General features: G+C 45.0%; 1 protein-coding gene across 5 annotated transcripts in view; it reads left to right on the forward strand.

The window, feature by feature from the left end:
• The window catches only part of phrf1 (PHD and ring finger domains 1), a 42,774-nt gene that overhangs the window by 3,037 nt on the left and 15,135 nt on the right, over positions 1-24,602 (forward strand). For 3 of the 5 annotated variants that reach the window (XM_004913676.4, XM_004913679.4, XM_004913680.4), the window contains exons 2-13: positions 4,118-4,228; positions 4,324-4,410; positions 6,148-6,365; positions 7,526-7,609; positions 8,610-8,728; positions 9,288-9,382; positions 9,810-9,973; positions 22,325-22,457; positions 22,739-22,836; positions 23,209-23,396; positions 24,126-24,245; positions 24,354-24,505. In XM_004913676.4, coding sequence (XP_004913733.2) covers positions 4,138-4,228; positions 4,324-4,410; positions 6,148-6,365; positions 7,526-7,609; positions 8,610-8,728; positions 9,288-9,382; positions 9,810-9,973; positions 22,325-22,457; positions 22,739-22,836; positions 23,209-23,396; positions 24,126-24,245; positions 24,354-24,505 — 1,549 coding nt within the window. In that variant the 5' untranslated portion in view covers positions 4,118-4,137. Of the gene's footprint in view, positions 1-825; positions 849-4,117; positions 4,229-4,323; positions 4,411-6,147; positions 6,366-7,525; positions 7,610-8,609; positions 8,729-9,287; positions 9,383-9,809; positions 9,974-22,324; positions 22,458-22,738; positions 22,837-23,208; positions 23,397-24,125; positions 24,246-24,353; positions 24,506-24,602 lie in introns of those variants that run through there. The other 2 variants (XM_031900636.1, XM_004913677.4) reach the window with 2 other exon arrangements.

A 24,602-nucleotide genomic window follows, 5' to 3' on the forward strand; every position in this document is an offset into this window, starting at 1 on the left:
GGTGGCCACTTCTCCTTCACTACGAAGCTGACTTTTGGTCCAAAGCACACTGAGGAATGCAGACTGTCTGCTACCTGATAACTTTTTTTTACAAACTGTATTATGTAAGTGTAATTCTGGGCAAAGCAGTTAAATCAAAGGAGAATAAGATTTAACATGTTATTACAGCCGTTTAGGGGTGGTACTAAATGCTACTGTCACTTTAGTCTAAGTAAAAGAATTGACAAACAGGTCCTATCTGGTGTATTATTTAAAATAAATATAATTGAAAGTCTTTGGAAGGTGATCTAACCATCTAGTTTAGGGATTTTTTTTTATGATGCTCAAGTTTCAAAGGGTCAAGTGAATATAGTCAATAACATCACAAGGCACCATTAATAAGGGTAAATGTTCCAGGTTATACATGGCTTGTAGATAACAGAGAAGCTGCATTTGCCTCCAGTGAGACTTCTCACAAGTAATACTTTCCTACAATGTAATGATAAAAAATTCCAAGCTATTTTTATAGCCAGGTTTGTTAGATTTTGTAGTCCAACCCCCAATTATTATAGCTTTTAATGTGAGGCTTTTTATCTTTAACAAGATTCATCGGCCACTGAGGTGGTTTTCATCCAAACTGGCTCGCCGTTTCCCTGCATTAAAGGAGATGGAAAGGCTAATAAAGAGTTAATCTCAAGCTGCAAGCATACCTTCAGTTGTCTCAATAGTGCCCTTAAGTCTCCCCATATTTCTCCTGTTCAGATGATCAGAAGCCAAACGGGAAGAAAAAACGCTGAGCTGCGTAAAGAAAGTTCCCATAAAGTCTCACTCCTGCACCGAGACTGAGACCAAGTGTACATGCTCAGTTTGTAAGACTATGAGGAAGCTTCCTACTGATTGACTCAGATCACACATTCCTAAGGGGTGGGAGGGAGTTCTTAGCATTCTTGAAGGAGGGGGGAGCAGGAGAGAGGAGAGAGCTGCGTGTCTCTGGCACAGGAAAACAGAGACAACAAATCTTTTGACAGAGAACTCAGTGCAGCGTTTCTGTGAGTGCTTATGGCTGTATTTACAGTGGTGTGAAAAACTATTTGCCCCCTTCCTGATTTCTTATTCTTTCGCATGTTTGTCACACTTAAATGTTTCTGCTCATCAAAAACCGTTAACTATTAGTCAAAGATAACATCATTGCACACAAAATGCAGTTTTTAAATGAAGGTTTACGTTATTAAGGGAGAAAAAAAACTCCAAATCTACATGGCCCTGTGTGAAAAAGTGATTGCCCCCCTTGTTAAAAAATAACTTAACTGTGGTTTATCAATTTCAATTTTCAATTTCAATATCAATTTCTGTAGTCACCCCCAGGCCTGATTACTGCCACACCTGTTTCAATCAAGAAATCACTTAAATAGGAGCTACCTGACACAGAGAAGTAGACCAAAAGCACCTCAAAAGCTAGACATCATGCCAAGATCCAAAGAAATTCAGGAACAAATGAGAACAAAAGTAATTGAGATCTATCAGTCTGGTAAAGGTTATAAAGCCATTTCTAAAGCTTTGGGACTCCAGCGAACCGCAGTGAGAGCCATTATCCACAAATGGCAAAAACATGGAACAGTGGTGAACCTTCCCAGGAGTGGCTGGCCGACCAAAATTAGCCCAAGAGCGCAGAGACAACTCATCCGAGAGGCCACAAAAGACCCCAGGACAACATCTAAAGCAGTGTTTTTCAACCTTTTTTGGGCAAAGGCACACTTGTTTCATGAAAAAAATCACGAGGCACACCACCATTAGAAAATGTTAAAAAATTTAGCTCTGTGCCCAGCAGCAGTGCCCCCCTAGTACACTGGTGCCCAGCAGCAGTGCCCCCCTAGTACATTGGTGCCAAGAGCAGTGCCCCCCTAGTACATTGGTGCCCAGCAGCAGTGCCCCCCTAGTACATTGGTGCCAAGAGCAGTGCCCCCCTAGTACATTGGTGCCCTGCCTACGGCACACCAGGCAACATCTCGCGGCACACTAGTGTGCCGCGGAACAGTGGTTGAAAAACGCTGATCTAAAGAACTGCAGGCCTCACTTGCCTCAATTAAGGTCAGTGTTCACGACTCCACCATAAGAAAGAGACTGGGCAAAAACGTCCTGCATGGCAGATTTCCAAGGCGCAAACCACTTTTAAGCAAAAAGAACATTTTCGGCTCGTCTCAATTTTGCTAAAAAACATCTGAATGATTGCCAAGACTTTTGGGAAAATACCTTGTGGACCGACGAGACAAAAGTTGAACTTTTTGGAAGGTGCGTGTCCCGTTACATCTGGCGTAAAAGTAACACAGCATTTCAGAAAAAGAACATCATACCAACAGTAAAATATGGTGGTGGTAGTGTGATGGTCTGGGGTTGTTTTGCTGCTTCAGGACCTGGAAGGCTTGCTGTGATAGATGGAACCATGAATTCTACTGTCTACCAAAAATCCTGAAGGAGAATGTCCGGCCATCTGTTCGTCAACTCAAGCTGAAGCGATCTTGGGTGCTGCAGCAGGACAATGACCCAAAACACACCAGCAAATCCACCTCTGAATGGCTGAAGAAAAACAAAATGAAGACTTTGGAGTGGCCTAGTCAAAGTCCTGACCTGAATCCTATTGAGATGTTGTGGCATGACCTTAAAAAGGCGGTTCATGCTAGAAAACCCTCAAATAAAGCTGAATTACAACAATTCTGCAAAGATGAGTGGGCCAAAATTCCTCCAGAGCGCTGTAAAAGACTCGTTGCAAGTTATCGCAAACGCTTGATTGCAGTTATTGCTGCTAAGGGTGGCCCAACCAGTTATTAGGTTCAGGGGGCAATTACTTTTTCACACAGGGCCATGTAGGTTTGGATTTTTTTTTCTCCCTAAATAATAAAAACCCTCATTTAAAAACTGCATTTTGTGTTTACTTGGGTTATCATTGACTAATAGTTAAATGTGTTTGATGATCAGAAACATTTTGTGTGACAAACATGCAAAAGAATAAGAAATCAGGAAGGGGGCAAATAGTTTTTCACACCACTGTACATAGACCTTTCTGATAAAGCTTACTTAGTTTTTACCTTTCCTTCTCCCTGAAGTCATGCATTCAGTTGGTGTGCAAAAAAGTGGTCGGGAAGTAACATGCTGCACCACTCTCCCTTTCCAGTTCCTGCATGATATTGTTGATTGTCTAGTAGCTAACATCAATGTATCTGTGCTATTTGGACATTTGTCCTATTTGTTAAGCTTTAAGAAGATTAAAAGCTTGCTGGGCATCCCAGGCCCCTTCCTCTTGCCTACCTCCCAAACCATGTGCACCATGTACGGCAGTCAGTTGACATTTTTCCTGGCTTTTACCTATCGTGTGATATAAGGTTAAAACAATAAAGCACAGGGCCCAACAAAAAATACTTTCCCTCCTCAGTATACAGTTGCTTTCTGAGGTGGCACATAAGACTTGTGCCTCCATACTAATTGAAGCAATCTGTTATTAGGTCTTTATTTCCCTTTTAATAATATGCTAGTTTTGGGGTTGATTAGCATGAATATCTGTACAAATCAGTGAACTTGTGATTAATAGTCCAGGCTGTTTGGCAACCAGCTTAGGAGGGGTGGCATGGGCTACTGAACCACAGGTTTTGTCTGAAATTCCTCTCGGTATAGAAGCTGCATGTGCCAAAAATGGAACTCTGCATAAAAATATTTCTGTGCTTTTTCACAGCCTATCATAAATACCTGGCATATACTGCACAAAAGGCTTATATGCGCACAACTTTAGGGTTATGGCACACAGCATTATGGCTGTAGCCACCATGAGTTACTATCAATTCACATGAGCCATAGCTTGTAATAGAATTATTTATGGAGAAGAGGTGTGTCTTAAGGATAGCAGTAATGGGGCTTATACTATACTAAAGCTTGTTGAAACATTATTCTTACATACTTGGTGCAGTATGAGGAATACATAGCACTGTATGAGCATTAGATTGAGGTGCCAAGATAGACATTTTGTCCAAGTAAAGAATGTGTTTTTTATTCTCATATTGTAAACACATCCATGTAATATGGCAAGAAAATGATATGTTCCTTATATCTGCCAACTGTGCTAACAACCATCGTCTGGGTTCATTTTTAGAGTTCATCTGATGAAGAGCAATGGATGATGAAGAGAACCAAGATCAGCTGATGAACAGAAATGGCTCTCAAGGGAGTAATTGGCAGCAAGTGCTGCCTACCAGTGATAATGGTAATGCCAAATTTCTGTTTTTTATGTATTAAGAAAAGAGTCAAAGCTGAAAGGTGAAGGCAGAAGTTATTTAATATATCTTCTTTGTGCAATAGAAGAGATGGAAGACTCTGAGGATGCATCTGAGAGTGAAGATGGGGATGATGGGGAAGAAGAAGGTGATGAGGATGAAGATGTAACTGGTAAGCAGATGTTGGTAAAAGGGCTTGAAAAGAGTTTCTAGACCGTATAAAAACAGTGTTGTTGAATTGCTACATTTTATCCCTGGCTTGGTGTTCTTTTTTTTAAATAAAAATACACAGGCCCTGAGAAAAAATTTGTTCATACACTGGGCTGGTGCATTTTTATCCTAAAAATAACCTAACGTAATGAAATGGGGCTTCCTTGTTGTTCAATGTGTTCCCGGCACCCCTAAACTTAATGCAGCATTAGGTTCACAAAATAACATTAAACTTAAGTCTAAGTTTGACACACTCAAAAATAAGAGGTAAGAAGTCATTGCTGTGTACAGAACTGTCAGGTCTATGGTGTGAAAACCTTGTTATGTACTAATGGATACCCTGACCCTGGAGCTCAAAGGGGAACTTGATCCAGAAGAAAATTTTAAAACCACTAGTCTAGAAGTTTTTAGGCTAATGGCACACCTGAAAGTTCCTCTAGCAACATATTTCCAAAGAAATGCCCAAACACTGGTGGTTTGTAACCTCTGATAAGGCTGTGATGGGCTCAAAAATCCTTCTGTACCAGCAGGTAAACACATTCACAGGCATTCCGAGTGGTTTATCCACTGGAGAGAAATTGCCAGGTTGGACGTTTGCCTTAAAGTTTGCCAACATTAGGAACATCCCTGTTTTTAAAAGAACACGGTGTTTTCAGTCTGTTTATTTTTCTGTGGCCATGGAACTCTGAGTTTGTTTACAATTATAGGACATGGAGGAGGGTCAAAGTACTAACTTTGTTGAACTTAATTGTAAAGGAATGCAGTGGATTGCTCAGCAGAGAATACAAGTTCAAAGTACAGCTCTGCATTACTTTTTGGTTTTCTTTCATTTGTTCTGAATTGTTCTAAATTGTCCTGTGCCTCAATGCACTTTCTCCTGTGGAATTGTGCCTGATTCTGTCAGGTGCAGCTCTTTGCCACTAAAGATGGCCATACACGGGCCAATTTCAGCTGCCAATATCTGTCCTTTAGACCGATTCAGCCACTGCGTATGGACACTGACCATGGGCCTTGCAGACCAACATGTTGCCCAAAATCAGCCAGGTCTGATTTTTCTGTTGGATCGGGGACTGCATCAGCTCATTGATGCGGTCCCTGAACTGACAGAACCTATGCCTGCTGTTTGTAGGAAAAGCAGGCTAAGAAGAGCAGGTCATCTGTGACTTCAGAACTGTGGCACATGGTTTAAAGAAGAACTATAGAGGGACCTAAGGACCTTGAAGAATGTTTAATTGTGAGAATATCACCAGTGTTGTCCATACTTTGGCAGACTTAAGCTTCCCATTTTGGCCCTTCACACTGATTTGGCAGCTTATATGTATGGGGCTCTCCAGCTGGGCAAAATTGGGCAGATGTCGATCGAGCAGGTTAGAGTTTTTCTATCAGATTGAGGACTGCATTGGCTTGTTGATGTGGTCCTCTCTCCGGCGGTCTGTATCCCCTTCATTGTGATCCACTCATTTGGTGACATCGCCAAACAAGCGCATCTTATAATTAATGGCCAGTTTAAGGGTGACATTTCTTTACTATTGCCAGTATTGCTGTCTCAGCCAGAGATAGGATTCCATTTGATTTTATTCATGGTTTTGGATGAGTGACACTTCACCCAGAATTTCCTTATGAATGTGCCCTCTTAATCTATTTTCTGTTTGCCTGCACAATGCAAATCTAAGTAACACAATGTTTTTTTTATTGTGAGACTCTGAAGAGGAGGATGAAGAGGAGGAGGATGAGGATGCTACAACAGGAAGCCAAGATCCAACACAGCCTACAGGGGATTTAAATGAGGGGTTTAGTTCAGACGACGAAAGAGAAAGTTGCCCAATCTGCCTCAATGGCTTCAGAGACCAAGTTGTAGGCACTCCAGAAAACTGCAGTCATTATTTCTGCCTAGATTGTATTGTGGAGTGGTCAAAGGTTAGTATTTATCAGTTACCCCATGGTATTAATCCTTTAGAAATGCACCAGATCTGGCATTAAATACAACAACTGGCCAAATACTAGCCCTTATAACAGAACGGAATCCAGATTATAAAAAAAAAGTTATGAATAATTGTCACAGAAGATTCGTTTTTTTGTTTTGCACTGCAGTTTGTCATAAGTCTCTATTACGGCTGATGGATGTTTAATTTAGATATCAGGTAGGAGGTTATTGTTTGGGGAGCTATGTATACACCAGCAAGTATTTAAGCCTTCACAAGAGGTGACGTTGACAGCTGACATGATGTCCACATCATATTTGAAGTGAATTTAAATGTGAATTACCCCAAATGTAACAATAGTAAAATTAAAAATAATTGGGTCCTAAATAAAATGGATAATTGATATTTTTTTTATATGCTGTTTTTTTTTTTTTTTTGTGGCGAAACAACAACAGGAAGTGTAGTGCTACCACTTGGAGACAAAACAGGGAAATCAGTTTTATTTTTCTCTACTGTCCTATTACTGTATATGATAATTATTTGAGTAATACTAGTCTGGGTTTCATATACACAAATGAGAGGCTGTAAGGGCTGTGTCAGACATTTCTGTCTGACAATTGGTAGCATGTTAATTCCACCTGGTGATGCCTGGAATGCCTCCACTGTACCTATGCAAGATGGTTGTTGAAATCTGGACATGTGCTGTTCACCACCAGTCATTGTCCACATGCTTGCATCAGATCAAGGGTCGGGCCTTATTTTCCAGTTTGCAACCAGAGGTGGTTTATCTTAGTTGATCTACACATGACATTTTGGAAATGAAGGAACATGTGTGACTAGCTGAAATTGAATCCCAGTTTGTTAACCAAGCTTTCCTTTTTAATAATAAGTAGCATGGTCCATCCAACAGAGGTGAGAGCCGGACTTATACTTGTACATATTGCACTGCTCTCTTTCCTGAAGAAAATATTAATAGGCTTAATCTAGATTTATTTTAGTATGTCAGTTACTTGTAGAAGCTGATGTGTGTCACAATTTAATAAGTGGGAGGTATACTAATGATAGCCATCAGTTGATTCCAGATAAGATTTTACAAGGAAATAACAAAACTAGCAAGAAAATGTTTGCATTTATACATTTTCTTTTTTTATATAGAATGCAAACTCGTGCCCTGTGGACAGAATTGCATTTTCTTGCATTCACATACGAGCGCACTTCGGTGGAGAGATCCTAAAAAAGGTAAGTGGTGAACCAAAATGTGCAGATCGTATTCCCTTACAACATTGTACTGTATTTGTCCTGTTAAACAGCACAAGTATGTGTTTGTTGTATAACTACAGTGGCTTGTGTTTTGCTCGTCTTTAAAGGAGAAGGAAAGGCTAAGTCACTTGGGGGTGCCAAAATGCTAGGCACCCCCAAATGACTTAAATCGCTTACCTTGTACCCCCGGCTGGTGCCCCTGTTATGAGAAAACCACACCAGCCCAGTGTACCTGTAGTGAGCGCTTCCTTCTTTCGCGTTTCTTATGCAGCGAAATCCCTGGGCTGGCGCATGCGCATTAGAGTGAAAATCCAACTTTGTTCTTAAAATTCAGCTTTTCACTCTAATGTGCAGCGCGCCAACATAGTAGAAGGAAGTGCTTGCAGCTACCCCAGGCTGGTACAGTTCTCTCTTAACGGGCACCAGCCTGGGGTACAAGGTAAGCGATTTAAGTCACTTGGGGGTGCCTAAAATTTTGCCACCCCCAAGTGACTTAGGCTTTCCTTCTCCTTTAATATGGTTATTCAGTAAATACATAAGTATCTCAAATTAGCATTTAGTAAATCTTCACCAATGTTTGCCACTTGTACAGTGAATGACTGTGTGATTATACACAAACTCACACCATCTAAAGCATTACAATAGTTGACATTAAATTGTTTTTGTATATAAAATTATTGCACATCTGTATTTACTTGGTGTAACCAAGGTTGCCACTATTCAGTGGGTCCAGCTATAGAGGAAACGTTACCTGTCTATCCAGACAGGTAATGTTCCCTCTATAGCTGGACCCCCTGAATAGTTGGCAGCCTTATCTGTCTGGATAGACAAATAATGTTCCTGTTATAGCTAAACCCTATGAATAGTGGGGTCCTGTCCATCCAGAAAGAGTGTGAGTAATTTATTTAAATGCAGTCTGGGTAGGTGTAGTTTGTGTCATTTGTTATTTAGATATCATAGCTGTCTGGTGTGTTAATAGGTTCCTATCCAGAAAAAAGCAGACGAGGTGCAGGAGGAGGATGATGCCACCAACTGCGCAGTCTGTGGACGGAGTGACCGCGAGGATAGACTGCTACTTTGCGATGGCTGTGATGCAGGGTGGGTGCTTTCTCTGAGCTGTTAAATATAAAACATTTTTTATTTTAATGTTATTGTCCTGGTCTATGGCTACACAGGTGGCTTGGGCACCCACCATGACCCTTTTGTGTTCCAACTCCATGTAAAATACTAGTTTTTTTTCTGTATCAGGTTTTGACTATTGACTATTTGGGCAGATGAGGCAAATTCCATTATTGCTGACCATGATATAGTCAAGCTCATGATGCGTTTGAGATCTAGTTCTATCTGTAGTGCAGCATTTAACATCAGGACTAGCAAAAGGTGCTCAGGAAAAGCAACTGTAAGCATTCTCTGGTGTGTTATATTTATCACTTACCTGTCTACAGAATACTGGCCTCACTTTTAAGGGAAATAGTTGGCTCTTTGATATATACATATACATTTAGCCTCTGTATAATTGGTTCTCTAGACAGAAGAAGAGGAAACAGGCTAAAGAAAGAGTCTTTGTATTTTCCCTTTGTAACATGGAAGCCAAAATGTACTGCAGAAGTTTCAGTGGAACCTATGTAATCCCCTCATTCTGTATTTATTTCTACAGCTACCATATGGAGTGCCTTACTCCTCCTTTGAATGCTGTTCCAGTAGATGAATGGTTCTGTCCTGAATGCTCAGATGCAAATCAGCCAGAGGAAGGTAAATGTTCTTTGGGATTGGTTACCTTGATAACTACATTTACATGTTAAGTTAAATTTAAAATCGTAGTGAGAAAGTTAGATCATCATAGATGAAGGAAGCAAAGGTAAATTACTTTTGAAGTATATATATCGTGTTTGCAATTTGTAGATGAGAATAGGAGTTTAAACTGGAGATGCTGATCTGTTTCTGGTGTGGGAGACTGTTTAAAGCCTGTCCATTATTAGTTTAACCAGAAATAAAATGTCCAGGTTAAGCGCGCTCTTCTCCCTTTCAAAACTTGGGGTGCACCCCAGGTCCTGAGCATTCTAGATAACAGGTCCCATACCTGTATAAATCTTTAGTAATGCAGTAATCAGGACTCTAAATTGTAGGTGTATGTTTTGTTTTTCTGATTTGTATTATTTTGCTTTTGATGGCAATGAAGTAAGTGAGGAAGAGGTGGCTGGACTTCTCGCAGATGTGATTCCCACCACTAGCCGACTACGCACCAATGTGGTTAGGACGCGTGCTATTGCTCGAACAAGGCAAAGTGAAAGGGTGAGAGCCAACGTCAACAGAAACCGAATCAGCACTGCACGCAATATCCAGGTATTGGATTGTTGGGGTATTGAAAGACTGGCACAGATCTGTTTTAAACATGCCCATGATAGAAATGGGCATTAGTTTTATTCATATAACGTAATTCCATATGGTTTATAAGTTAAAGATAGCACAATAGGGGGGAAGTAACCTCTAGTACTGCACAATGCACTCTCTTAGCAATTCTCTTAATGTACGTCAAAAAGCCAGACTTTCATTGAAAGTCTGAAACTGGACCCACAGTACCATTCTGGACAAATCTTATTCTTAAAGCTTCCCCCCTCTACATGAGAAGTAACTCATACACTCTACAAAGTTTGAGGTGACTGGCTAGACTTAGATGAGGATGTGTGAGGGTCTTTAAAGACCCACTAAATCCGTATCCCTTTTCCACATATGACTAGTTTACCTGCCCCCCACGCTTTTAATATTATTTTATTATTTTTTTTCATCACCTCTAACCCTATTTGGGATTCTGCATCCTTCCAATTAGCCGTACCCATCCCCAGGAAATAAACACGCTGTGTGCATGCTTCAGGGCATATTGTCATGCTTTATACAATGTTCAGTTCTTTATAAAAATGTTAAAACAAAAAGAAAAAAGCTTGTACAACCACAATGTTTATTTCTCATACGTCCTGGGGGACACAGGAACCATGGGGTTAAATCCCCTCCCATCAGGAGGCAGGACACTTAAACAGAGTTGAATTCTCCTCCTCCTCCCCTATATAATGCCCTTCTCCCACCAGGAACTCAGTTTTTATTGTGTCCTCGCAAAGTCAGGAGGTATCGACAAGGCCTTTAGGTAGGCCCAACAAAGAAATATGGCAGTCCCGGTTCCAGGGGTAGGACCCGAACCAGTATTCACTGAATTACGGGGTTGACCCCGCTCGGGACATTACCAGCGTAAACGGGTCACCAGTACCCAAGGGGATGAGTGTGAGGTCCCCTCTAACCTCTCCCCGTCGCACCCCACGACGGCAGTTACACCGCCAGTAGTAGGAGGAGAGCGACGCTGCCCCAGCACCACACAGAAGCATCTGTGGAGGATAGCTCCGCTTACCACACTCCTCTCCCCAAGCCCCGATTACGGGGTAGGGACAGCAGAGGTGGGTACGGCGAGCGGGGCAGCCGCAAAGGCACAGAGCGCAACGCGCGCCCTACAGAGATTCGCGCCATATCTGCGCGCGCATCATACCTCGCGCCGAACAGGAAACTCCCGGTGACGTACTTCCGGGTAAGCGTTGCGCCGCATACGCACCGAGGCCATACGTCACCCTGTTCATTGGCGCCAAGGACACAGACGGAGACGGACGCAGCGCTTGCGCCTCTCCACCGATTCCAGCACACAGAAGTACTGGCAGCTTCTCCTCTTCCCTTATTATCCGCTCCTACTCACACCAGGTATTAGGGTTTTTTAGGAGGGATCGAGAGGGATATAATAAACATGTCTGAAGGGAAGAGGGACTCATTATTCCTCAGGGGGGAGAAGCAGAACACTAAGGTAATGTTCTTTGCATGCTCTATTTGCAAGACAAAATTTAAGTCTGGGCAGAAGGACCCAGTCTGTACATCCTGTAGCACGGCCAGCTCAGCAGAGGCCTCCGCTCCCGCACATAACCCGGCCTTGCCGGCAACACCAAGCACAGGGGAAAATATGCCTGAACACTCCGCAGGTCCCTCTGCATCGGTGGACACGGGTAACCCTGCTGCACCAGCATGGGCAATATCCTTATCCCAATCACTGACAGCACTACAGGGGATACCACTATTGGCATCCTCTCTAGACAAGGTACTAGAGAAGCTTTCGTCCCCAGGTACTCCCAAGAGACAGCTCAAGCGCAAAGCAGCCGCAGTTAGTGAATCACACATCATACCAGGCTCACCCTCAGATTCTGAGGAAGAACCCCTCAGCGAAGGGGAACTCTCACCCTCAGCATCTGAAGGCGAGGATTCCTCGGTCACGACAGATCATTCAACAAAGGTGGATGACCTGATCACAGCAGTAATGGAAATCCTGAAGGTTGAAGAGACCACTTCAACCACTAAAAAAAGCAAGGGCCTATTCCGTAGGTCGGCGGATCATTCCATTGTTTTTCCGGTACATGAGCAATTACAGGCCATGATACAGGAAGAATGGAATACACCTGAACATAAGTTTCAGATTACTAAGAAATTTGCTAAGCTTTACCCTATCCCTAAAGAGGAGATGGAGAAGTGGGGTAGCCCACCAGCCGTGGATGCTCCCGTGTCACGGCTCTCTAAGAGCACCGCTTTACCAGTCGCAGATGCTTCAGCATTTAAGGACGCGACGGACAAAAAACTAGAGGGTTTCCTTAAGGCCATTTATACAGCAGCAGGTGCCGCACTCCGCCCAACCATCGCTATGGCATGGGTGGGTAGAGCACTGGAGGCTTGGTCGGAACTTATCCTCACGGGCATTCGGGAGGAAATACCTGTGGAGGATATACAAACCTTAGTCTTACGCATCCAGGAAGCAAGCTCCTACCTAAGCGAGGCTTCTTTGGACGTCCTAAAAACAGTAGCACGCTCTTCGGCGCTGTCAGTGGCAGCGCGCCGCGCACTATGGTTACGTCTCTGGTCGGCAGACCTGAGTTCAAAAAGGTCTCTTACATCTCTACCCTTCAAGGGTTCGCGCCTGTTCGGCGAAGAACTGGAAAAAATTATTTCTCAGGCTACCGGGGGTAAAAGTACCCTATTGCCGCAAACAAAAGCCAAACACAATCCCTCGACAGGAAAGAGGAGGTTTTTTCGAGGCCAAGGGTTTCGCAACTCCAAGAGTTCGTCACCAACCAGACAATTTTCCCACAAGGGAAGATACAACCCAAAAGGTAAGCCCACATGGCAGCCTAGAAAATCCTCAAACAAGACTCCCCATGACAAGCAATCATCCACATGACTGGCCGACCGGATCACGGACAGATCTGCCAGTAGGGGGAAAGCTCCAACACTTTACGGAAACCTGGGCAAGAAACATAGCAGACCCCTGGGTGGTCGAGACCATCTCGTCAGGGTACAAACTCGAACTTCGGCGCCTTCCCCCAACACGTTTCTTCATGTCCAGGGTACCAAAGGAACCCATAAAACGAGCTGCTTTTCTGTCAATCGTGGAGGAACTACTTCATTCCAACGTGATTATACCAGTCCCACCATCTCAACAGTTCACAGGTTTTTACTCAAATCTGTTCATAGTTCCAAAGAAGAAAGGAACATTCCGCCCAGTTCTCGACCTCAAACATCTGAACAAATGGATTGTTTATCGGAGATTCAAGATGGAGTCAGTGCGCTCAGTAATACGAGCAATGGAACCGGGCGAATTTTTGACATCTCTGGACATGAAGGACGCGTACCTTCATGTTCCCATATTCCCTCCTCACCAGGCATATCTTCGATTTGCCTTCCAGGGTCAACACCTTCAATTCACTGCCTTACCCTTCGGGCTCTCATCGGCTCCCCGAATTTTCACAAAGATCATGTCCACAATGGCAGCCCACCTCCGAGTCCAAGGAGTGTGTATCACTCCATATTTGGACGATCTTTTGATAAAGGCTCGATCGAGCCATCAGGCGGAGAGGGACCTAACACAAACCATGCAAACCCTACAAGAATTTGGATGGACGATCAACAGACAAAAATCATTCCTGATTCCGTCTCAGAGAATGCCCTTTCTGGGGTTCATATTCGACACCCATCAGGGGAGGGTACTCCTACCAGAAGAGAAGGTAAAAAAACTCATATCACTGGTTCAGGAACTAAAGACAACTCAAAGACCATCGATTCGCCACTGCATGAAGGTACTGGGCGTGATGGTATCGTCGACAGAGGCTGTTCGATTCGCACAGTTTCATACCAGGTCACTTCAACAATGCATAATATCCGAGTGGAAGAGGCACAAGTGCTTGTCCCACAAAATAGACCTCCATGCCATAACAAGGAAGTCACTGGAGTGGTGGACAATTCCAGCAAACCTTTCTCAGGGACGGTCGCTGGAGGAACCAAGATGGCAGGTGATAACGACGGACGCCAGCTTATCAGGCTGGGGAGCAACCTTCAAGACTCAGATTGCCCAGGGACTATGGTCCGAATCGGAAGGGACACTCCCGATAAATATACTGGAAATCAGAGCGATTTTCAGAGCAGTGGTTCACTGGGAGGAACAACTAGTGGACCAAGACGTAAGAATCCAGTCGGACAATGCTACGGCGGTAGCATATCTGAACCGACAAGGAGGGACAAAGAGCGTTGCAGCAGCAAGCGAGATAAGCAAGATATTTCGATGGGCGGAGACAAGGGTAACCCAGATCTCAGCAGTTCACATTCCAGGAGTGGTAAATTGGGAAGCGGATTTTCTAAGTCGGCACTACGTGGACCCAACAGAATGGGAACTGAACACAGAGGTCTTCGACTACATCACGACAAAGTGGGGTCAACCAGACCTAGACCTCATGGCATCGCGCCACAACCGCAAGACGGACAGATTCATAGCAAAGGCAAGGGACCCGCTAGCAGAGGATGCGGATGCGATGACAGCAGAATGGGTGTTCTCCCTAGCATATGTATTCCCACCAATAGCGATGTTGCCTCGCATTCTAAAGAGAATAAGACAAGAAAGGGGTACATTCATTGTAATAGCACCGCATTGGCCAAGAAGGTCGTGGTTTACACCTCTAATGAATCTATCAGTAGAATCTCCCATAAGACTACCACAACGACTAGATCTTCTGAGTCAGGGTCCCATACTACACCCCAATCCAGGAATGTTCAATTTGATGGCGTGGAAATTGAAAAGCTAATCTGGACCACGAAAGGTTTTTCGTCGGATGTGGCACAAACCATGCTAGAAGCCAGGAAAAAGGTATCTTCCAAAGCATACCATAGGATTTGGAAACTGTTCATGGAATGGTGTGTAGATAGGGACATAATTTACCAAAGGGCGAAGATTCCTACAGTTCTTCAGTTTTTGCAGGAAGGTCTGCAGAAAGGGCTAAGTCTGGGGACTCTTAAGGTCCAGGTATCTGCTCTTTCAGTGCTACTTCAGTCGCGACTTGCTCTTCAGGAAGACGTAAGGACATTCTTACAAGGTGTAGCTCACATTGTACCACCAGTGAAATCACCAGTTCCACCTTGGGATCTTAATGTGGTCCTCTCTGCTTTGATTAATTCCCCCTTTGAACCATTATCCATCGTGGAACTACGATGGCTTACTTGGAAAGTGGTATTCTTGATGGCGATTTCCTCCGCCCGCAGAATTTCGGAACTGAGTGCGTTGTCATGTGAATCTCCGTACCTCATCTTTCATGAAGAAAAGGCAGTTTTGAGAACGGTACCTTCCTTTCTACCAAAAGTGGTATCACCCTTTCATCTGAACGAGGAAATAGTGATTCCCTCATTCTGTAGCTCTCCCAAGAATGATAAAGAGACCAAGCTACACAATCTGGATGTAGTACGAGCTCTGCATACGTATGTAGACCGCACAGCACATTTTCGCAAGTCAAAATATCTCTTTGTCATCCCGTCTGGCAGCAGAAAAGGACTACCGGCGTCTAAGGCCACGATCGCTAGATGGATCAAGGAGTCAATACGTCAGGCATATATTTCCCTGAACGAGTCTCCTCCATTTCGAATCACAGCCCACTCTACAAGAGCAGTCAGTGCTTCATGGGCTTGCAGGAACATGGCATCTGCTGAACAACTGTGCAAGGCGGCAACCTGGTCCTCTGCACATACTTTTACGAAGTTCTATAGATTTGATACATTTGCCTCCGCCCAGGCGGCATTTGGGCGCAAGGTACTACAAGCAGTAGTATCTTAAAAAAGGAGTTATTACTTTTCTTACCTTAGTTATCTGTTTTCTCCCTCCCTGTTAGGGGGACTCTTTGGTATGTCCCCATGGTTCCTGTGTCCCCCAGGACGTATGAGAAAAAGGGATTTCTTTACTTACCGTAAAATCCTTTTCTCTCTAGTCCTATGGGGGACACAGGACCTCCCTCCCGGAAAACAAGGGAGAGTTTCTCTTCTTCTCAGCCAAGTTTATTATGGTTAGTATGTTAGTTTGCTCGGTTCTTGTTACATAACTGAGTTCCTGGTGGGAGAAGGGCATTATATAGGGGAGGAGGAGGAGAATTCAACTCTGTTTAAGTGTCCTGCCTCCTGATGGGAGGGGATTTAACCCCATGGTTCCTGTGTCCCCCATAGGACTAGAGAGAAAAGGATTTTACGGTAAGTAAAGAAATCCCTTTTTTGCTCTACTGTATGCATAACCGTGTACCTTTTCAATAACAGAACTGTAAAAAACAAGTGACTCTAATTCCACAGCTTTTGTTACTAGTAAATGGCATCCCTATAGTAAAGCCATATATCTTCTGTTCTAGAATTAAAGGAGAAGGAAAGGTAAAAACTAAGTAAGCATTATCAGAAAGGTCTATGTAAATACAGCCATAAGCACTCACAGAAAAGCTGCACTGAATCCTTTATCAAAAGAAACACGTGATTTCTTGTCTCCTTTTTTGTAAACATGTTCTTCAGTATCACTTTCTTCTCTTTTAGGGCTCTGTCAGGTTTGGGCTTGAGCGTGCTCAGTTATCTCCCTCTCCCCCTCCATTCTTCTGCTCCCCCCTCCCATAAGAATTTATTATCAATAAAATGTCTAAATTACTTTCCTTCTCCTTTAAAGTTTCACTAAACTCATGCTGGAACCTGTAGTTACAAATGTAAATGTCTCTTAAATTATAATGTTTCTCCCACGTCTAGGGGGACACAGGGACCGTGGGGTAAAGGGCCCCTCCCATCAGGAGGCAGGACACTGAAGAAACAGAGATGTGGACCCTCCTCCTCCTCTCCCTTTATCCCCTCTCAACCCGGAAGGGATTCAGTTTTTTCAGTGTCCTGCCTCAGGAGGTTAGGAGTGGCCTCTAGGTAGGCCCATCAAAGGAATCCATCGGTTAGTGGTTAGCACTAACAACCGGGGCGAAGCCGTGTCAGCTCAGCCTGCTCACTGAGAGCTAGCCCCCCCCCTGCGGGAATATCGACCCGTGTCCTGTCAGGGCACAGGCAAGGGAGACAAATGCTCCGCATCGGCGCTCCCCACATCAAGAGGTAAGATGAGCGCCTCGCCCCCTAGAAACCCCCCTACCTGCCTGCCGGCGCCCGCACTCTTACCCCGGGACCCCGAGCAACCACAACCCTCCACGGTGACTCCGTCCTGCCTTCTGCGCTCCGGCCGGCCACGCGACTCAGCCGGCGGCGCAGTCATGACGTCACTGTGCGCGCCTGTGTTTCGCGCCACTCTCTTCGCGCCGCTCGCCTCGCGCCACTGGCGGCTCCCTTCTTCCGCTCCTCACAACGCGGCCGTGATCCAGCAGCTCAGGGGGCCCATCCGGGGGACAAAGAGCGCGGGCACCCTTCTACCTCTCTCTTTATACCCAGCACTTCTGCGGTGCTTCTCCAGGCAATCAGCATGACTGACGGTAGGGGGGACCTTTTTTCTAGGGGGGGCAGACACCCTAACCATGCGGTGTCCTTTTTTGCCTGCTCAAAATGTCTCACCAAATTCAGAGAGGGCCAAACTGAACCGCTCTGTTCAACTTGCAGCCCAGCTCTGTCCCTATCATCTGACACCACTGCTCCATGCTCTGTGGCAGCCTCAGAAGGGGCACCCAAGGCACCCTCCCCCACAAGGGCCACTGACCCTCAGGGATCCTCTGATATACCAGGTTGGGCAGCCACACTGTCACAGTCCCTGGCCAGCTTGCAATGCATACCGCAACTCACATTGTCCATTGACAAAATGCTAACCAAACTAGCTTCTTCTCCTAACACTAGCAAGAAGCGTAAGAGGATGCCCAGTCGTCCAGCATTAACCACCAGGGACTCACTATCTATTCCTTCATCTGATGAGGAGGAGGCGAGTGAAGGAGAAATATTTTCATCTTCTTCCACACCCAACTCAGACGAAGAGGACAATACCGTCAGCGCAGCCTCCAACATAGACAGCCTAATCAGAGCAGTACTAGAGACCCTGCAGATTCAAGAGGAAGAGACCACCAAGACGAAATCGGCATCACTATTTAAGAGACAACACAAGACCTCTGCGGTCTTTCCAGCTCATGATCAAATGCAGGCCTTGATCTCAGAGGAATGGAAGACACCAGACAAGAAATTCCAGACCTCAAAACATTTCAACCGGCAATATCCCTTTCCCAAGGAGGCCGTCGAGAAATGGAGCACTCCCCCAGTGGTTGACGCTCCAGTATCACGCCTTTCCAAGGCTACCGCCCTTCCAGTGCCAGATGCCTCGGCATTTAAGGACCCTACCGACAAAAAGATGGAGGGCCTGCTCAAAGCAAACTTCCTTTCCGTGGGATCAGCCCTACGGCCTGTCCTAGCATCCGCCTGGGTGAGCCGCGCAGTCGAGACATGGTCCACCTCTCTCCTACAGACTGCTCAGGAGGGGGGATCCAGGGAACAAATGATCCAGCTAGCGGCCTACATTCAAGAAGCCAACCAGTTCCTAGCCGACACTTCCCTGGACGCAGCTAGAGTCCTAGCCAGGGCATCTGCCCTCTCAGTTGCAGCCCGCAGGGCCCTGTGGCTGAAACTTTGGTCCGCTGACTTGAGCTCTAAAAAATCCCTGGTTGCCATACCCTTCCAGGGCTCCAAACTATTCGGAGAGGAACTTGACAAGATTATTTCACAGGCCACGGGGGGCAAGAGTACCCTGCTGCCTCAAACCAAACCCAAATCAGCCTTCAATACAAGAAGGAGTCACTCCTTTCGCAGCCAAAGCTTTCGCAACAACAAGAGCAACCCGACCACGACTCACCAGTCATCATTCAAGGGGCGCTTCCCCAACAAGGGAAAGTCCCCCTGGCAGTCCCGCAAGCCTCAATCCAAGTCACCAGTCGACAAGACCACCCACTCCTGACTACACTCGGGAGACTCCAGAAGCGGGTTCCATAGGGGGACGCCTTCGCTTCTTCGCGGATGTCTGGAGACTGCACGTGGAAGATGCATGGGTAGTTCAGACCGTCGCAACCGGATATCGACTGGAATTTCACGAAACCCCTCCAGCACATTTCTTCATGTCCAGGGTACCACATCAGGCACCCAAACAGCAAGCCTTCCTCTCCATAATAGAAAAGCTGCGCAAGACCGGGGTAATTGTACCGGTACCCCAAAACCAGAGGTTCCGGGGATTCTATTCAAACCTGTTTATAGTTCCCAAGAAAGATGGCTCCTTCCGCCCTATTCTGGACTTAAAGCTCCTGAACAGATGGATAGTCTACCACAAATTCAAAATGGAGTCAGTCCGCACCATCATTCGAGCCCTGGAACCAGGAGACTTTCTGGCCTCCTTGGACATTCGGGACGCATACCTGCACGTTCCAATTTTTCAACCACACCAACAATACCTCCGGTTCGCCTTTCGGAATCAACACTTTCAATTTATCGTACTACCCTTCGGTCTATCTTCGGCCCCCCGAATATTCACGAAGATCATGGCATCCATGGCAGCCTTCCTTCGTGTCCGAGGTGTATTCATAATGCCTTACTTGGACGACCTACTAATCAAGGCGAGGTCCAAGACATTGGCCGAGCACAATGTGCAGCTGACAATCCAGAGCCTCCGGATGTTCGGATGGTCCATCAACTTGGACAAGTCGTCCTTATCCCCCAGCCAGAACATGATATTTCTGGGTCTACAGTTCCAGACGGACATACAGAAAGTATTTCTCCCAAGGGACAAACAGCTCAAGATCCAGAGATCGACCAGAATACTCAGAGCCACAGCACGTCCAACAATCCAGATGTGCATGAGAGTCCTGGGGCTGATGGTCTCCACCATGGAGGCAGTCTCATTCGCCCAGTTCCATCTTCGGCCCCTTCAGACGGCGGTGTTGAAACTCTGGAACAGGACATCACTTCATCAGAGAATAACACTACCAGAGGACACCCTGAGGTCGCTCAGCTGGTGGCTAACACCGGAACGGCTAACACAAGGAAAGACATTTCTGGAACCAGTGTGGCTAATAGTAACTACAGACGCCAGCCTCACCGGATGGGGAGCAACCTTTCAAGGAAAAGCCGCACAGGGACTTTGGACACAGGAGGAGGCACTTCTACCAATAAACATATTGGAACTACGAGCCATACTGCTAGCCCTCCAGTCATGGGAACGCTTTCTGAGAAACCAAGCGGTTCGAATCCAATCAGACAACGCCACAGCAGTGGCATATATAAATCGACAGGGTGGCACAAGAAGCAACAGGGCGAATCAGGAAGTGTCCTTCATCCTAGAGTGGGCAGAAAGGACCGCCACTCTACTTTCGGCAATTCACATTCCCGGAGTGAGCAACGTAGAGGCCGATTTTCTCAGCAGGCACCATCTGGACCCGGGAGAGTGGCAACTACACCAGGATGCATTCCTGTGCCTGACACGGAGATGGGGGATGCCGGAAATAGACCTCATGGCCTCCAGGCACAATCGGAGAGTCCCCAGATTCTATGCAAGGTACCGCGACCCCCTGGCCGAGGGGGTGGATGCCATGACCCTACCGTGGAGATTTTGACTGGCATACGCGTTTCCCCCTCTCCCAATGCTACCTCGCGTATTACGGAAGATAGCCAGAGAACCGGTCACAGTGATTCTCGTTGCACCACGGTGGCCCAGGAGATCCTGGTACTCAAGTCTTCTAGAACTCTCATTAGAACCTCCAATATCTCTCCCAGTGTTTCCACAGCTTCTGGCCCAGGGTCCAGTTTTTCATCACAAACCTCAGCTCTTCACCTTAACGGGATGGCTCTTGAGGCGGCAGTGTTGAGACAGAAGGGATTTTCAGAGGAGGTAATCATGACCATGATCAAGGCCCGAAAGCCGGTGACGTCAAAGATCTACCACAGGGTGTGGGAGTGCTATCGACGCTGGTGCGAGGACGAAGAGCTCCCCTTCACGGAATTAAGAATACCTCAGATTCTACAATTCCTCCAATTAGGACTTCAAAAGGGTCTCAAACTGGGTTCCCTAAAGACTCAGATCTCGGCCTTGTCCATTCTCTTCCAGGAACGCATAGCCCTCTCAGAGGACGTTCGCACGTTTCTTCAGGGTGTTGCCCGCATCTCTCCCACTTTCCGACACCCCATTCCTCCATGGGACTTAAACCTGGTCCTAAACGCCCTCCTCGACAGTCCCTTCGAACCTCTGTCGGAGGTGGGAATAGAGACACTCACATGGAAAACCGTTTTTCTAGTCGCAATATCTTCTGCCAGAAGAGTATCAGAACTGGGGGCACTATCCTGCTCAGAACCCTTCCTAGTTTTCCATGAGGATAGGGCAGTACTTAGAACAACACCTGGCTTCCTGCCCAAGGTGGTATCCAATTTCCATATAAATATGGAGATCGTGCTACCCTCATTCTGCAATAGACCTAAGAATGACAAGGAGACCAGACTGCATCAACTGGACGTGGTCAGAGCGCTTAAGACTTACACTTCTCGCACCCGAACCTTCAGGAAGACAGACTCCCTATTCGTTATCCCGTCGGGAGCTAGAAAAGGTCTTCCAGCCACGAAAACCACCATTGCACGCTGGATAAAGGAGACAATAAGAAGATCTTACCTGGCGAAGAAGAAGGTGCCTCCAATCAAGATCAGAGCACACTCTACCAGATCTCTGGGAACTTCATGGGCACACAGGAACTTCGCATTGCCTGAACAAGTTTGCAGAGCGGCCACTTGGTCCTCTCTCCACACTTTTACAAAATTTTACCAATTCAACACATACCTGTCGGCGGAAGCTACCTTCGGTAGGAAGATACTCCAGGCAGTAATTTCCTAAATGGTCAGAGTTCTGCCCTCCCTACTGTGGGGTGGCTTTGGTACGTCCCCACGGTCCCTGTGTCCCCCTAGACGTGGGAGAAAAGGAGATTTATGTACTTACGGTTAAATCCTTTTCTCTCCAGTCATAAGGGGGACACAGGGCTTCCCCCCCTGAACTCTTGTTCTAGTTATCCTCAGTCTTGTTGAGAGTTGTAGTTCGGTTATGAGTTAATCTTTGTTACAAACTGAATCCCTTCCGGGTTGAGAGGGGATAAAGGGAGAGGAGGAGGAGGGTCCACATCTCTGTTTCTTCAGTGTCCTGCCTCCTGATGGGAGGGGCCCTTTACCCCACGGTCCCTGTGTCCCCCTTACGACTGGAGAGAAAAGGATTTAACCGTAAGTACATAAATCTCCTTTTTATTGTGCCTTGTCATAAAAAGTCTATGTTTTTGTATTAATATATAAAAAAAGGAAAAAAAACAAAATGTAGAATATCCAACTTTATTACATTTTTTTTTTCTACAGCATGTTCCAAGATACCTAATGTCCTCTCTGCTTGATGAAACCATTGAGACAGTAGTTGCTGGACTAAATACTGCAGTCTACCAGAGACCTTTAACTGCTCGTACTACAACCAGCAGGAGGAAAAGGAAAGTTGGTGGGTATTATAATGGTACTGGGATGTTTAATTACTTGTCAGTTATGTGGAATAAATTTAAAAAAAAATCTGCTATGAGAAGCCAAATAATCATTTTTGGAGTACTTACAGCTAGGAAACCTTTTTATTTTGGGCTAACAGTGGGAAAAAAATACCTATCCTCTACATTTGGTTGTAGATGTATATTGGACTGTGCACATTTGCATTAATAGTAATATTTGCTATGATCTTAGATACTTCCCTCTTTTTCTGAAAACTTTCATATTTATTGTGCATATTAGGCAGAAAAAAGAGTAGCCAGTCCAAGGTCTCAAAAGGAACACGGGGAGTGGGAAAGAAACGCCGGAGGAGGTTCAGGCGGAGGAAAGTGAGAAAAATGGTGACTATACTGACTTTTAACATGAGCTATATATATTTGACTGCCTGTTATCCATACTTCCATAAAAATGCAACTTGACTAGTGGTATAATTAGAAGTCATTGGGCCTTAAATGAAAATCCTTCTAGGTCCCTGCTTGTCCCTCTACACTCTTGGCTCAAGCAGCAGTCCTTTTTTTGCTAAGTACTTTTACTTGGCTATCTGAATAATATTTTAGCCAATTACCCAAGTCATATATATTTTGAGTTGAATGTTTAAAATGCTTTTGCTTTTCTATTCCTGAGGATTGTTTTAGTATTGTAAACTTTGTAAGTTGTGCAGATAAAAAATTGAGCTTGGCTATTGAGCTAAGAATTTTCTGATTCCCTCCCAGGCTAAAAAAGTGGCCTCCTCTCACAGTCGTATTGCTAGATCACTGGGAATTTGCAGCCCGCCTCGAGGATCTTCATTGCCTCGAATTCAACGTGCCCCCGGACAGACGCTGGGCTCCATGAGACAGGACATAGGAGCGGCCACACTCTCTGTGTTTGGGAACCCTTATGACCTGGATCCATTTGATAGGTGAGACATAGTTTTCTCAAACAGGACATAAAAAAATGTACAATAGTTTCTCTTTGCAGCTTAGTGGGTTACTTATATATAATTAGGCACATCATGGCAGATATACATATATAGTATATATCTTTTCTTTGTTAATAGTATTTTCTGTTCACATTTTTCCGAATCCTAATCCTGAACATGCCATGATAATGTTGAATGGAATAGGCACCCTTAATGTGGTGACTGAGAACACAAAGGGAGTGCACATTATTGTAGCAGTTATTTCTATACTACCGGTAATTAAATCCTAAATTCTCTTGCTTATTTCAGATCAGTTATATTTGCTCTGGCCTTACTTGTTATCTTTAAATTGGATACAGCTAGTCCAATCAGTCTCATTGTCATTGTTTTTTTCAAGACAAGCAGGTTCCTGCTGTGGGATGTCACTAGGGTTTGGTTTGGAGTTTAATTGAATCCTTCTAATTTGTAAAAGTTAAAATGCAAAAATAAAAACAAAAAAAAAGTGTGTGAGCAAAGTTATTTTGCTGTCTGTGTGCTTGTCATGTTTCCTGCTTTATTGACCATAAGAACCTTAATTCTGTGTATCATATCAGCTTTGTATTTGTATCTGTGGGAGTCGGGTTAGGGAAAACTAGGGTAAAATAAACAATAGCCCTTTATAGTTTGTCTAAATATAAACCGATGGATAAATGTTAAATAAATAAAAATCTATCTAACTCTTCCTTGCAGTAATGAGGACCATTTAAGCAACCCAGCTTCTCCTCTTACCTCAAAACGCAAGTTGCTTTCACGTTCAGCCTTGCGATCCCATCAGCCTGTTGCCCGTCCAATATCTGTTGGTCTGTCAAGGTAAGACTGTCACTTTATTAAAAGGCTCACTGCATATGTACTGTAAAGTGTAATACATTAACTATTGTGCATATTCTTTATATACTTGTTATTTGTCCTATTACGTAGGGGCGGTGTTGCTCCACAAGTACATGAAACGTTAGTGGCAGAGCCTGTGCCTGACCTCTTAGGGAGTATCCTGTCTGGACAGAGTATGCTGATGATGAAGAGTTCTGACATTGTTATTAGCCGTGATGGGTCATTAAAAGCAAGGAAAACAGGTACAGTTGCCAGTTTCTTTTATATAGCTACAAATCCATTTGTCCCTCTTTTGGATGTCATTAAAGGAGAACTAAACCCTACCCTATTCCCAGCCTC

The sequence above is a fragment of the Xenopus tropicalis genome, chromosome 4, assembly GCF_000004195.4.
Source record: "Xenopus tropicalis strain Nigerian chromosome 4, UCB_Xtro_10.0, whole genome shotgun sequence".
Lineage (NCBI taxonomy): Eukaryota > Metazoa > Chordata > Amphibia > Anura > Pipidae > Xenopus > Xenopus tropicalis.